General features: G+C 41.2%; 1 protein-coding gene across 1 annotated transcript; it reads right to left on the bottom strand.

Moving 5' to 3' along the window:
* Positions 1-48: 48 nt before the first annotated feature.
* ptpn23a (protein tyrosine phosphatase, non-receptor type 23, a) lies at positions 49-15,508 on the bottom strand. The gene is made up of 24 exons (XM_055047109.1): positions 15,297-15,508; positions 13,538-13,612; positions 12,229-12,356; positions 11,305-11,381; positions 10,239-10,288; positions 10,032-10,163; positions 9,874-9,954; positions 9,648-9,779; positions 9,502-9,549; positions 9,054-9,110; positions 8,885-8,943; positions 8,703-8,782; positions 8,034-8,148; positions 7,885-7,950; positions 7,568-7,713; positions 6,448-6,765; positions 6,208-6,362; positions 5,787-6,118; positions 3,253-5,617; positions 2,983-3,167; positions 2,444-2,548; positions 2,184-2,322; positions 1,912-2,025; positions 49-1,154 (listed from the first exon to the last, which is right to left on the bottom strand). Exons 1-24 carry the CDS (start codon positions 15,378-15,380, stop codon positions 573-575), a joined length of 5,625 nt encoding a protein of 1,874 aa, XP_054903084.1. The 5' UTR covers positions 15,381-15,508; the 3' UTR covers positions 49-572.
* Between the last annotated feature and the right edge of the window lie 241 nt (positions 15,509-15,749).

Below are 15,749 nucleotides of genomic sequence, written 5' to 3'. Positions count from 1 at the left end.
GTCTTTACAATAATGAACAATTAGTGATTTTTCAGTAAAGGAAGATTTCTTTTGGAGTCATCTAACTTTATGTAGGATATTTACAGAGTTACAGAGAAATAAATCAACATGTTAAAACATGCCAATTTGTTTGATGATTTGTTACCATGACAACAAGGTTCCAAACTACTCTAGCCAAGCTCATCCCAAATTTTCACAGCCTCGTGTGAAGAAGGTTGGAGTGCATACGTGTCAGACGGCCCAATATGTTGGAGCTGGAAGTGCACAGCTGTCCCAAAACGTAAAAAGAAAAGCAGCAAAAGGTGACCGAGCAATCTGAGAGATGCAAGTGCATAGTGATCTGGTCCTAGAATCCACCAGTAATGAAAAGAGAAGTGAGTGTTGTTTTTTGTTTCAGGGATCTCTCTGCTACCGCTGGCCAACAGGCACATCTTGGTAATCTTCTCTAAAGTGTTTCTGACGCTCCCAGGATTCAGGTTCGTCTTCATAAGCAGGATTAGGGGGGGAAAGCTACAGGCCTTTTGCTGACCCCTGGTGGTAAAAAGAGAGAACGGCAGCAGCCTTGATTTGTCTCAGTGCTTGTTGAGGCTCCAGAGCGGATCCAGGCTGCTGAGCGGGTCGCTGCTATCGTCGCTTCGCGTCCCATGGATGCCCTGACCTTCGGCCGGCTGCAGGAAGTTCTGCTTGGTGACTCGCTGCTTCCCCCGGCCACCTCCCTCCAGGGAGAAGGCCTCGGGCGTCAGAGAGGCCAGCAGCTCCAGTGATGAGGGAGCAGGAGCGGAGGAAGCAGGAGGCGGACTGGCTGAAGGTGTCAACTCCGGGAGGGGCTGCTGGTTCTGTGCAGGCGGAGTCGATGGAGAGAGACAGTCGAGACCGTTGGGTGGCGGAGGAGAGTGAGGCGGGGAGGTAAGAGGTGGGCTTAAGGATGACGGAGGCTGACTGGGGTCCTGAAGCAGCTGCACGTCGCTCATTGAGTCCAGGGTTGGTGACATCACCCCAAAATGCTCCTCTGGGCCGCAGGTGGCGCCACCCTCCATGGGGAGGTCTGCGCTGGGCGGGCGAATGCTGAGCTTGGCGATGGTGGCTTGGATGGAGCTGATGGGCATATCGCCGCCGAGGACAATATCCTGCTGGGACTCCTGTCTGGAGTAAGGCTGGAGAGCAGGGTCATGAACAAGACCAATGTTAAAATACGATAATAATATAAAAATACAGCAGAATTAACTATCAAACTATGGCTGTTTCTGTTCTACTGATAATGAAGTGAGTACCTCTGCTGACCAGAACTCCTTTAGACATGTCGAAGTGCAAAACATGAGCAGAAACATTTCAGATTCATCTTTACGACATTACAAAATAAATAAATAAACATCTGGATCATAATTTGACATCTTTAACTGTCTCACTGTTTACTGTCTAATTATGACAGTAAAACCTCAACAAATTTAACAAAAAAAAAAAAAATGAGTAAGGAAACACTCTGGGCGAAGCAAAATGAGAATAAAACATAGCAGGAGGAAATATGACCATGATTATTTAAAGCTGGGATTTGCATGACTGTCTGAAGATGCTCCATTCCCAGTGTTGTTGATTTTTATTTTTTCTTTATAGGAGGCTAAATGAACTACTGTCTCAGCAGAATTTACTTTATATTTTTACCATCATAAATGACAAGGCAACTGGTGTGTCATGTAATGTGGCGCTATGCATAGCTAAAGCAGATAATCCCAATGACATCAGTGAAATGTAATAATGGAACATCAAATACAGAAACAGCAAAAAGTTTAACAAAATAATATCAATAATATAGTTGAGACAAAGCTAGTTCTCCCACTCTTTCAAAAACCCTGCTTTAAATAAAACAATAAAAACTAAATGGAGCATTTAAAAAAAATAAGAACTATTAGAAACCTTTGTGGCTGCAGAGTTTGTGTTCTTGCTGTAGGTGGCAGTAGTGATGCCATGGCGCTGAAGGACTTGCTCAGCGTGTTTCAACACAGTTTCATAGCAAAACTTCAGGTGGAGCTGAAAGCACACAAATAGTCAACAACAATCTTATATACATTAAAATTTATAGAGTGAAATCCTGAAAGCTAAATTATGATAAAACCAAAATGTTTCCCTGGCAAGCCTGATCTACATCACAGCTAAAACCCAAACAGGTTCCCAGTTCAGTATCTGACCTTCTCCTGCAGCATGTTCTTCCTCTGCTGTCTCATCTTCTTCACCAACAATGGAAGGTCTGGAATGCCGTTTCCAGCCTCCAGCTCCTGCAGAGCCGCGTACAGCAGACAGAAGGCGCCGGTGCGTCCAACGCCCGAGCTGAGACAGAAAGAGCACCAGCTGATATTAGTGCTAACTGAAACAAATGCTGCGATGTGAAAAAACAACCACTGAATCAGATGCTGGGTTGGTGTTTTCACCTGAATAACTCACAACTCACCTGCAGTGAACCACAACAGGAGTCTGTAAGGGCCTCTGGTGGAGGTAATGTCCGTGAACCTCCTGGATGAATCGCAGCAGGTTGCTCTTGCTGTCAGGAAGACCTCTAATAACACAAGAAGAAGAAACGTTACAGATCAGGATTCTCACTTTCTAAACATTTTCAAGGTAAGTTTTCAAACATTCCCAGCACCACACCAAAGAAATAAAAACTGAACTGAACTAAAAAAAAAGACAGTTTCAACTTACAATTATATATCATTTATCACTCATTTATTTATTTGTGTTAGTATTCTACATTCAACAGCAGGGTCAAGGTAAACTAAAATATAGCAATATTTTATGTTTTGGAATGTTACACACACCTGACTTATCCAAGAACAAAACATTTAACAAAAAAAAAATTCCCAGTCAAAATAACTTTGTTCCCCATTTTGGAACTTTAAACATGATAAATTAACCAACAGTTTGTAAAAAAGAAATTATACCAGCTAGAAAAAGACTGATAGGAGCATCTCTGACAGTTAGTGAACCTCTTACAGCTCTGGCCAGGATGTAAACTGGAGGTGGACAACGGTCCGCTTCAGGCTTTGGTCACGGTACTGCAAACTGATCATGCGCTCCACATGTGTCGGCGTCATCTTCTGTGTGGTGAGACTGAGTGTGATTGGTCCCTGAGAGACCTGCTGGCCACGCTCTGTGGGGAAGTAGCGCAAAACTTTTCCCTAGGAAACATTTCACAAAAGCAAAGGTCACAAAATTTGAAAAAACAACTTAAATTCATAGATATCACGCTTTAAAACATGGTACCTTGTCGAGCTCCAGCTCCGAAACAAGCATGACAATGAGCGAGACCTTCTGCTCGTACACCATTAGCCAGAAGTCAGCCGCGGTGCCGGAGAGTGGAGCCTGAGTGGCAATCAGGCGAGGGCAGTACGGCGACAAGTCGTCTACAAAGCTGGCGTTGATGTAGTCATCTTTGCCTGACTGCAGAACAACACGGTTGAAATCATAAGGCATGACATCCTGGTGGCGGTTCTTCATCGTGTAGCAGCGGGCGATGGCGATGGACAGCTGCCGGGCGTCCTTCTCCTGCTGGTCCTGCAGCTCTTTCCAGCGGGCGTCCAGTACAGACACCCCTCCTTCATTCTCTGAGGGGTGCTCCAGGGATTCTACCTGAGCCCTATAATGTCCCAGTTCACTGTGAAGACGGGCCACACGTTCTGGGGCTCGGTACGGATCTCCCTGGATCAGCAGAACTCCCTGGGAGTTCTTCTTTCGACGCTCCCCGTCCTGAGGGTCTGCTTTGGTGGGTTGGAGGACATTGGTAGGCCCCTTAGTCCCTCCGTGTTGGCTCTCTGGGCTGGAGGAGAGGAGATCATCTGTGCTAGAGTTTTGGCGTTGAAACAAAGATGTGGCTGGAGGAACACCAGAGGGGGTGGAAAGAGTGGTTGGGGCTGCGCCTCCCGGAGTGGGTGTCACACCCAGAGAGGCTGGACCAGGAGACAGGGACGGGGATGGAGAAGGAGAAGGTGCAACAGTGTTGGTTGGTGGTACTACTGCGGGGCCTCCAGGACAGGGTGAAATCATGAGTGGAGCTGCAGGGGACAGGGGGCCGACCACAGGGGGCGGTTGGGGGGCACCTGGAGGAATGTTTGTCCCTGCTGCAGAAGGATAGAGAGTAGCAGGTTGGGAGTGAGTCATAGGGAGAGAAACCTGAGGTTGTGGTAGAGATGCAGGTTGTGGTGCCAAAGGCTGCTGAGGCATCATTAGAGCTCCACCAGGGTAGCAACCCCCTCCAGGATGAGAAGGGTGAGGCTGGGGTTGACTCGGCATCTGCATGGGAATGGGTTGACGCTGTGCAGCTAATGCATTCTGAGGCATTTGGGGGACAGGACCTCTTGGCAGGTTGACCTGGGGACCAGAGGGCACATGTGGCTGAGAGGAAGGAGGCATCTGAGGATGCAGGTTTGGGGGAATGTAATTATGTGACACAGGAGGTATTGTTTGACTCGTAGGTGGCAACTGTGCTCTGTGACCAGCTGGTATTTGCATCTGTGGGTGTGGCAGAACATGCTGAGCACCAGGAGGGACTGGAATTTGTTGATGCTGTGGCATCTGTTGGTGAGGGAGTCCAGGGGGCATCTGTTGGTTGGGATAGGGTGGGTATGGGGCAGATAGTGGAGGTGTTGGGTGAGAAGTTGAAGATGTTGGTGGATGTGCAGACTGGGGAGGCCTTGGCATAGAGCCTGGCATCATCTGAGGGTGTTGCTGGGGTACAAAGTTTTGTGGAGCCTGATAACCTTGCGGTACCTGAGGTCGGGGAGAAAAACCATTTTGTTGGTGTTGATGAAGCTGACCTGGAAATGCCTGCTGGTAATTTGGAGGAACATTAGGCTGAGGTGGAATGTATCCAGGGGTGTAAACTTGTTGAGTTGGAATAGGAGCGGCCCTTGGTCCTGGCTGAAACCCCTGAGGAAGAGGTTGGGCAATAGGCTGGGGGTACATGTGCTTCTGAGGTGCAGTTGTCTGGCCTGGGACTTGAATGGGGGCTCCTGGGTGATTCATCATGTGTGGATATGCTCCAATCTGTGGCACTGTGTAACCACTAGAGGCCGGAGGAGGGACAGGGTGGTGCGGGGTCGGGGTGTAGCTGGGGATAGGAGCCTGAATGCTGTCCACAGTTGTGGTAGATGGGCGAACAGGTACTGGAGCAGCAATGCCTGGTTGAGGAGCTTGAGGAGGAGGTGCCCGGTAACCAGAAACGACCGGCTGGGCAGGAGGCCTGTGATGAGTCATCTGAGGAAGGGGCACACGTGGTAGGGGACCCTGTGTTGGTAGACCCCCAGAAGAGGGAAACTGAGCAATTCTTGCCAGAAGCTCAGGAGGTGGAAGATTGGGAGGGAAATGAGGAATACCTACAGCAGGACTGCCAGTCCAAGGCAGGGAGCTGCCACCAGGACCTGGCAGACGGCCTGCAGTGGTAGGGAGGGAAGAAATATCAGGAGGGAGGCTTCGAAGCTCCTCAGGCAGGTCACCTCCTAAAGCCATAATGGCTGCATTGAGCTGGGCCAGTTCTGGATCCTCAAGGCTTGAAGACCCAGAATCCACATCAGATGTTCTCGGCTTGAGGGAGGGCTTAGCAGCTGTAGGCCTGACTGGGGGCTTTTTATCCCTGCAATGCAAAGCAAATCTCTTGATTTCTGTACAAATTAAGTACATACTAAATACCCTTACTAAATAGTAAAGGTGCATTCACAACAGCCTTGTTTATTAATTCTAGTCTGAGTCTCTCGCACTATTACGTGTGAAAACGATTCTGAAATCCTCTCAACAGAACTTACTTTTCCAAGAGGGGCTTCCTCTCCTCTGCCCTGGTGTGACACAGGGTCTTGGCTTTCTCCAGTAGACGCGAGGCTTTGGCTTCCAGGTCATCATAGAACTCTTTTCCCTCCTGGGATTTCTTCATCAGGTCTTCATAGGCTTCATATGAGCCCACTAGTCCCTGGACTGTACTGTTCCACTGTTGTTCGGTCTGGTTCAGGCCCTTACGTACCGAGGCGTACTGAACATTCGCCTCAGTCAGGGCCTTCAGGATGTTTTCCTGTGCTGATAGGTTCTGGTCAATATAGACCTTTACTTGCTCATACTTCTTCAGCTGGTCCTCAAATATACGCTGGAGGGAAACAAATTAGTTTTTGTGATTTTTTTTTTAGTATTTTATTTAGCAACAATGTACTTTATCAGAAATAAGTAGTAATGTACCTTCATGTCTGCTCTCTCGGTGGTAACAAGAGTGGAGGTGATGTCATCCGTTTGAATGAGGTCACGGAGTTGTTTTTCCAAAGAGCCCCGTTGTTCCCTCATCTCCTGAACTTTTCCCAGGATTCTTTTCATACGCTGCAGCCCTGCCATTTCCTCTATAAAGCATTTTATATCAATCACACATTCATAGATTCACATATTGACTGACACTGACAGAATGACTGGTGCCTCCACCCTCACCTTCACTGAGCTGCGGCCTTGGCAGAGCCTCTCTGAGACTTTCCAAAGGTCCCCCAAGCAGTCGCAAGTTACTGATGTGCAGGTTCATTGCCCGGTGTAGTTCTGTGTTGGTAAAGCTGGCCTTCTCATGGGCCTCCATGTACTTCTCAAGGTCTCTCTGAATCTCAGCCATAGCTTGGCTCTGTGCAGCCGGATGTAGCTCAACTGCAGTGGGGCCACACATTTCCTGAAGGGCTCGTTCGCCAGCTTCGTCTCCTTCCAGAACATCTCGGATCTCCTTCAGCGAAGATTCCACATCGGTAAACACTCCGGAGAGAACTGAAAACACAAAGATGGGAAGTTAATTTATGCATGTGAATTGGAACTGGAGTGCCTCCAGTATGCCTTATAGTATTTACTCTATTTTGAGCCTCTTGGGATTTTTGTCATGTTTCCACCAAAAACAATGTATTTTATTGTGGTTTTATGCAATTGACCAACTTGCATAGTGGAAGAAAAATTATATATGATCTCCAGCAATATTTCTATAAACAAAAGTGAAGAGTGCTGTGTATTCGTTCTCTAGCTGGAAGTCTTTTGGGGTGTCTCTCTGTCAGTTCCTCTCATCTAGGGATTGAAATCTTTCCCAAACTTTCTTGGCCAAAACAGCTCAAGCTCAGCAACACTGCAAGTAAAAGCATCCATTAACATCAATTCTCAAGATTTCCAACTGAATCTAGACCTAGACTTTAACTGAGTCATTTTAAAACATAAATATTCTTTGATTTGAACCATTTCATTGTATCTCCTCATGCATGTTTAGGGTTATTGTCTTATTGGAAGGTGAACTTCAGCCTTTAATCTTAGCGACTTCCAATAGGTCTTTTTCACAAATTGCCCTAAATTTAGCTCTATCCATTTTACATCAAATCTGACCATTTTATCTGAATGAAAACAGCAAAGTAATTATTCTCTACTTTATACTTTGTGGTATAAAGTTGATGTTTGTTCTTTCTACCAACCCTGCATGGACTGAATGATGGGAAACAAATTAGTTTTTGTACATTTTTTAAAGTATTTTATTTAGCAACAATGTACTTGTTGCTAAATAAGTAGCAACAAGTTTGTTCTTTCTACCAACCCTGCATGGACTGAATGAGGCTCTTGACGGTGTCAGGCCGGACACTGAGGGCAGCACACTTCTCCATCAGAACTGGCGGGATGTGGTTGTACATGTCCAGGTTGTCAACAGACTCTGGCTCCAAGCCCAATGAGTCCATAAACTGCCTGCAGGGAGATAATAGATCAGTTTGATGTAGAAAAATAAAATGTGACAGCAAGAATCTGTTGAACAAATCCTATTTGTTCATACTGTGGATGTGCATTTTGTAAAAAAAAATGTCAATGATTGTTTTCCCACAACCACTTTATAAAAAGAACAGGCACACAATAACTTACTCTAAGGTTTCATTCTTGCTGTCAATCTTGGCCATAATGTCCCTTAGCAGCTTGGCTTTCTCCTCACTGTTAAAAGGAAACATTAAACCAGGTTAATCCTTGAAAATATCAAAAAACTTCCAAGAATTATCCACAAGGGAAGAGCCTACCTGTACAGAGAAGACGCTTCATGGGCAGCCATGGGCACTAGTTTAGCAAACAAGTCTGGTCCAGTGACACTGGGGTCAGTTGGATTAACCGGCAGAGCTTTTACCAGCGGAGCACCTGGAAGCAAATAGAAAAACCAAAATAAAAATCAGAAGAGCCTTGAGTCCCGTGGCTTCGGCAGTAGACATTTAATGGTTTCCATTGTTTTTTTTTTTTTTTTTTTTACACGATACTGAATATCTTGAAAAACAAAGATTGTTACCAAAGCAAAACAACTGTAAATATATCTGAACAAGAAAGAAAAATCTCATTAGTGAATAATTTCAGATTATATTATAAATACATAAACATAAAGCAGATCGGTAAATAATGAAATGAAACAGATGACAAATAAAACCTGTTTAGTGATTGCTGCTACCTTAAGTCAAATACACAGAAATATGTTCACCTTGTGAAGTAGATTTTTGATTTTCGCCTAATGCAGTGCATTTTTGCTCTCCGTCTGCAGACGTATTAAAGATTGTTTTTGCTCCCTGACTTTTGTCTGGACCTCAGTCTCTGAACTATGTACTTCACAACCTCTATACACACATTACTAGTGATATACACTTACAGCATTTGCAAATTCAGTTTTGAATGGATTCATTACTTCACATAAACATTTGTGTTACCTTTAACTGAGGCTAGAGTCTCGAGTGATGGAACAGTCTCGTGATAAATGAAGTCATTGTCCTTTTTGGCAGAATTAAACCTAGATTGGGAACAAAATAATTTAATTATTTTATAAATGATTTTTAATTAATTAGTAGCAAAATGCTATTGAAATGTGATCAATAAAATATCTGCAGCTCACTTTCCTCCGATGACATCCATGGTGAACTTCAGGGCCTCTTGCACGCTGTCAGGTTGACCCTGGATGGATCACAATAAAAAAAATAAATAAATAAAAAATATGTTTGATTTCAGATAGTAAAATAACTTTTAAAACAGGTTACAGGGCACCATGTGAAAAATTACTTTACCTTAGCCAGCTTGATGGCTTCATTGAGTTTGTCCAAAGAGCTCTGCAGGTATGCCAGCTGCAAGAAACAGATGATTTCAGTAATATAGTTAAAAACTAAACATGACTCAGATAATTATTAGTCAAATTATTAAGTCATGGCCACATTTTCTTTCTCCCATGTCACCAGATGGGCTCCGTTACAGAGCATCTTTAAAATAATTTTAGGAAGAGCACCAAAGGACTTAAAGATGCTAAATATTTTGCCTCTCTCTCTCGAGTTAATTCTTATTTCTCGTAGTTTGTAAAAATAGATATAAAAATCTTGATAATGAGTAAAAGTACAGAAATTAAGTAATTAAATTAAAAATTGTTGAATTTTTTAAAAATATTTCTTAAAAATCTCATTGACTTAATTGTATTTTATTACAGCAGAAAAAGTCAAAAGAAAAACTAAATATTGTGCTCACCCGTTCTCCGTATTTCTGCTGCTCCTCTGCCTGCTTTCCCATATGAAGCTGTTGGGAAAGAAACAGGTCACAAACAAACTACCAAGGCTGTGTGTCCATTAACAAATCACATTAAACCCTTACAGATGCCCCCATTGGCTACTCACATGTGCAATAGCAGCAAAGTAGTATATCTTCATCTGAACCAGTTTTTTCCAGTCTTTCTGGATCTTCCCCAGCATGGAGGCTGTCTCGGAGTTCTCCAGAGCCCTGCAGGCCTCTTTATAATAATCCACCACCTACAGCACAAAATGTCAACTTTTAAAAACATTAAAATCATTGGTCACTTTGATACTATGGAATATTATAATGAGTATTAAGGGAAAACCGAACCTGAGCACTGATGCGGGCAACCAGAAAACTTTTCCGGTTGTCTAACATGGATTTCTCTAAGAGACATTCCTGAGCCTGACCCTGGGAAACAGAAACAGATTGATGACATGTTGCTGTGTGTAGCTGAGATTAGGCCTGCTGTGCTTTAGATTACGCACCAGCATAAGGTTGATGTTGAGGTTAAGGATCTGGTGGCTCATGTCCACGCTGTAGTTGTGGCTGAAATGGTCTCTCAGGTAGGAGAACGCTCCAGCTGAGCACTGGAAGTGAGTGCAGGATACCTTCATGCCCTGAAACCACAGCAGAGTCAGTCACACTAGGAGAGCAAACACAAATGCAGCTGTTATGTCAGAGAACCAACATACCTCCTCTGAAACCCGGTTATCCATGGCTCCCAACATGGAGTGCAGCGCTCCTGGAGAAATTCCACACAAAGGTTGAAGAAGGTTTAACGTCTGAATGTATGCATCTTAACATGCAATCAGATCTGCATTTCCCTGCAGCACATGCTTGGCTCTCAATTTATATTGTATATGGGATTGCAGTTTAATTATAGGTATTATTGAGTGCTTCAACAACTCCATGAAGACATAATAAATTAACCACTAAAAAAAAACAATAATTCATCTTGGATTCCTGAAAACCATATAGATTATTAGATTACCACTGTAATTGGTTACTTAAAATAAAACAAGAAAGTTTTTCTGTTTATTTATACTATAGAATGCAATGCATTGTGGGTAGTAGAAGAATGATACAAACACCAATGGCAATAGAGTTAGGACTTTAAGTTGGTTTAAACTGAAGTCTGAAATTCAGCCTCATAACTGACCATGAGGCTAAAGACCTTTCAAGAAACATAAGAAGTTTGCAGCAAAATCCAAGTTCTTTCTTTCTTTTTAACTAAAAATTCTGTCCATTTATTAGGTTTTAAGGCCTGGGAACAGAGAAATGCACCACTTTGGTTGTTATTCAAAATATTTCTGTTTTAAAGGGGAAAAAATGGAGACACATCACACGTGGCTAAATCTTTTCTTTTCAGAATAGTGCACTCATGATGGTATATATATTAAATGTATATAATGCTTTAAAATAAATAAATATTTTATTACAGTAGTATGATTCCACAAAAAGCAGAATAATTTAAGCTTTAATTTATACAATAACATCCCATGCTAAGGATTTATTTAACAAAATTATCAGCTCCACAATTATTGCCACCTATAAATACCTAAAGCAATAATTTTATATTTTATGGTCTTCTTTACATAAAAAAAATTCTAAGAACTTTAAATCATGACAATTTGTTTCCCTGGGGTATAAATTTTAAGTGACACGGTTTATTTTACCTAAAGAGGACTGAAACTTTGCTCCTAGAATTAAGAAAAAAAATCCTTAAAACTATGACTTATAGCAAGTAAGTTAACTCACCCAGATTGTAAAGGATGCAGGCCTGCTCATAGCTGATGTCACTGTGGGTGACCGTTTTTCCAGAGAAAATTTCAGTCCTGAATGGAAATTAAAAGCACAGCATTAGCAAGAATGAACATCAGTCACCAGGAGTTTGAAAAGTTTTCAAAGCACACTGCTTCAACATAAAATCAAGCAATTTCTTTGCTTTCTGAAGCAAAGAAATGACAACATGTGTAGGGCTGAAACAATTAGATTAATTGTGATGAATCAATTGATGAAATAATCAGCAACTAATTTAGTAATTGTTTAATCTCTAACTGGATAATACAGACTCAAAAAAGGTAATGAGCTGAAAGAACAATAGTTTCAATTAATTATGAAAATTTGTACATTATAAATACAGATATTGCATTTAAGATAACTCCTCAAAACTCTTCAAGTGGCATTTATTTTATGTTCAAGTTCAAATTTACTGAAGCAGTTCTATATTATTGCGTTTCAGGCAATAAAATGGCTCTTTTCTTATTTGAAAAAGGTAAAGGAATTATTTATTTTAATCTTTTAATGCATGCCTATTATTATATAAACAGGGTTTCAGTGGTTAAATGAGTAATTTATTCAATGTCCCCTTATTTTATTTGATTAATGGTCAGACTAATCTGCAGAACAGTCAATTAGTAAAATAATCATTAGTTGCTTGCAGTTAATCTTCGCTTTCATTCATTTTCACAGGAGGAATGAGTCTCACTTTGATTGTGTCAGACAACAATCAATAACAAAAGCACCATTACAGCTTAACTCCTGTAGGCAAATCTCCAATGTGCCAACAGATTTAAAGGGACGTTGATCTAAGATGTAGTCACACCTTATATCAAAGTCTAAGGTGTGACTACATCAGAAGTCTGCAGCTCAAAGGTAAAAACTCGTAGAGTAAGTTCCTACCATGAGATGGGTACTGCCGCCTCCTGGCCTCCCCCCAGCGGCACTCGACTCTGGAGGTAATGCAGCTGGCCGAAGTACTTCCTCAGGGTGCTGCATCCCTCAAAATCTCTCGTCACATTCACAGCACTCTGTAAAACACACACAAATCAAACATTTTTGCAGCACTAAAAGTAATTACCCTCACTGCTACAAGTTTAAAAACATTACATAAGACAGCACTGTGATATAATATTGCTATGTATCATTTATCATTCACTTAATGACTCTGCAAACAGCTCATTATTTTAGGTGTGTCAATTTTGATGTGATTTACAGCTTAGATCAGAGCGGGAATTGATGAGATGCTAAACAAAGCGCACATCATTCATCCTCTCCACCGAACATTCGACTTCAATTATCTGCCATTATACCGTCCCAGTGGAATTTAAAAACAGCAGAGAAAGAAGAGATGTTTAAAGTTGCTTTTACTCAAACTGTTTGAAGTAAAAGGTGAAGTGTTGACTTCACAGGAAATCATAGATTTAATATAAGCAGAAGAGTTAAATCTAACCTTCTAAGAACCAGCAGTTTTATTCTCTTAAAACTTTAAAAACGGTCCTTCATTTTTATCTGCTTGATTTCAGTCAAAAGAACTAAAATAAAAACAGTACAAACATTAATAAAAGGCTTATTTGCATTTTAATAATCCGAGAGCTTACTGTGTCTTCCCAATGTTTACTTTGAAATCACCTGTTGAATCTATAATTGCAAATTCCACCTCTGTTCTTCCACTTTGGCATTTTAATACAGTTGGATACTTTTAGTAAATCTTGCACATGCTATGTGAAACACTGGTTTTCAGCAAACTGGGACAGAGATCAGCTGTGTTGTTTCCAACAACACCAGTAAATTAAGATTATGATATTAAGGCATGTTTTATGAGGACTGACATAATGGAATTTGTCAAAAGAACAAATGACCTATTTGTCCTGGTCAAACATTGGAATTAATTAATTAATTAATTAGATCTTACTGTATTTTACACAAAAGTAACAAGTTCCATTTCAGCTGCTTCAGCATTTATTTTCAGTTAAGTTATCAAACATATGAAACATAAGCAAAAGCCTTGAAATTCCCATCATTTATTGTCTTTATACAAATAGCCAAATAGTTCTGATTATTTTGTCAATCATGCAGAAATAAACTAACAAGGTAGCAATTGTTTCCTTAATAGATAAGCTGAATATCTAAACGTCCAGAAGTTTATAGATGGCAGTGGTAATAGAATTAGAACATTATACTTTAGGAGAAAGTTTTAGATGTTACCCACCTGCCGCAGAGTTTCCAGTTTCTTCAGCTGTTCGTTGTAGTTGTCTGGATTCTCTCCAAAGTTCTTTAGGATGAACTACAATGAAGAAAGTGAAAGCAGAAAGTCAATTCTAGCTACAGAAACAAATTAAACTGTACATAAAACTCAGGGAATCATTGCTAATCTTAAGGTTTTCAGTTATTCAGTCCTGATACTAATGTTGCATTTTTAATAAAAGTTAAAAAGCTAAGACACTCTCTTCCATGATGTTTTGCCTGGATATTAATCAGCCCATAAGCTGCTATGTATAACATTGAAGCTACTTTGAGTCAACTCAGGGGGAAAACAGCCTTGCAGACAGATAATCTTCGACAGACATAGCTTTTTCAGTTTTTAAAGCAGCTATGGATGCTGAAAGGTCACAAGCCAAGTGGAAAAATGCTCAGTGACACAACAACAAGGAACATCATGCCTAGTTTTGACTATCAAATGTGGGAAAAGTGATGCTTTGTTTCTAACACTGAGTAAAGGCAGGATATGCTGTGCAATTTTTATTAAAAGCCAACAATAAAAACAAGAAGTTAATATGATAAGAGATTAGACATCAAACATCTACACCATTTTCCCCACACCAAAATGTTTTCTTAAAATCAAGGAGATTACAATTACATACATCATCTCACTGTCTGTAAGACAAAGATCAGACGTGAACTTTTAATGATTTTATGTAACTTTCACTCAATACTTTCATATTTACTTATATTTACAATTGGGCTGAATTTCCAGAGGTTGAGGGTTATCCTGTAGCACTCAAGCAACAGAAGATATCTCGCACATTATCTATAATAGTGAATTGCTTCATTGAGACCATTAAAATATGTAGTTTAACTGACACATCTCTTTTTGGGATATATACATAATATATGCTTAAAATGTAATTAGATTTTTGATAGCATATTTCCAAACAGCTTTTATTTATTTGTCAAGCTCGACATACTTTTGCTGTTTCATGACAAGAATAAAGATTGTGTTTCCAAGAATTTTCAGTGAGACAGGTAACTGTTTACACCAACCAGAATAGAAAGTCCCCTTATATTTAAATCATATGAGAGCTGATGATTCATGAGCTTCAGGTGGGAATGTCAGTTCAGTGGAATAGTGGGAAGACTCTAGAAAACAGGATTCGATCCGATTGTATTCCACGTTTCATCTGATTTTGGATTCTTTTGTTGCTACTTTACTTATTAACATTACTCTATGTGAAATGTGTACAGTACTGTTGCGGCCTGTATGTTTAGATGTTGGCGGTTTAATAGAAAAACACATTTTGTAGTTGTGAAGCTGAAACCCCTTCAGGTGCATGTGACAATGAGATCACTGTTTACTGTTTTCCTGTCGGAAGGCTGACTGGGCCACCAGCGGTAGCAGCCTGTCTCATCGTTTTACTAATGCCTGTTTTTGCCCTTTTCTGTTGTCACTGCGATTAAATTAGAGCTAGTTTACTGTAAGCTAATTATATTTCAGTTGGAGCTTTCCCCTTCTTATTTACTAGCAGGCTAACGTTAGCAAACAAAAGGCGGTGGTCAGGAGTGTTTGCTAGAGAAATAACGTAGCTTAGCCGGGCATACCCCTTCTAGAAATTTCTATTATCCCACACGAAGCCACAGATAACGAACTGTAGCTAACGTTAGCTTCCTGGCTGGATTATCTCGTCTTCCATAATCCTAGTTTGGTTGACTTTCGACCTCAGCCCTGTTGCTCCATTCCCCACCCAGCTCACCTGCTTCACGGACGGACTGAACTGGAACTCCCCTGCCTCTTTCAGATCCAGCCAGATCATCGGCATCCGCGGGACCGCTTCCATCGCGGCCGACACCTTACGACAACGTCAGCGGGGATTGATGTCGAATTCCCGTCAGTAATGTTTTAGCCGTGGAGTGTTTTCCCGAAGATCGTTTCCTCCAAACAACTGTGTCATGTATCCATTTACACTTCAACCGGAAACTGTTAGCGTACATGACGTAGGCTTCGCCGCAAAAGGTTTTCTGGGAAATGTAGTTAATAAATTCAATAAACGATAAACGGTTAACCTTTACCAATTTACAACCTGAAACAATTTACGTTAGAAAATTATTTTAAAATAGAAATGGCTATTCAAAAAAAGAAAAAATAAATTTCTATATGAATATGAAATTCTCATTATTACATTGTTAAATCACGTATTGCTAATTTC

The sequence above is a fragment of the Poeciliopsis prolifica genome, unplaced genomic scaffold (assembly GCF_027474105.1).
Source record: "Poeciliopsis prolifica strain line A6 unplaced genomic scaffold, Auburn_PproV2 SCAFFOLD025, whole genome shotgun sequence".
Taxonomy (NCBI): Eukaryota; Metazoa; Chordata; class Actinopteri; order Cyprinodontiformes; family Poeciliidae; genus Poeciliopsis; species Poeciliopsis prolifica.
This window is presented reverse-complemented; position numbering and strand designations above follow the sequence as displayed.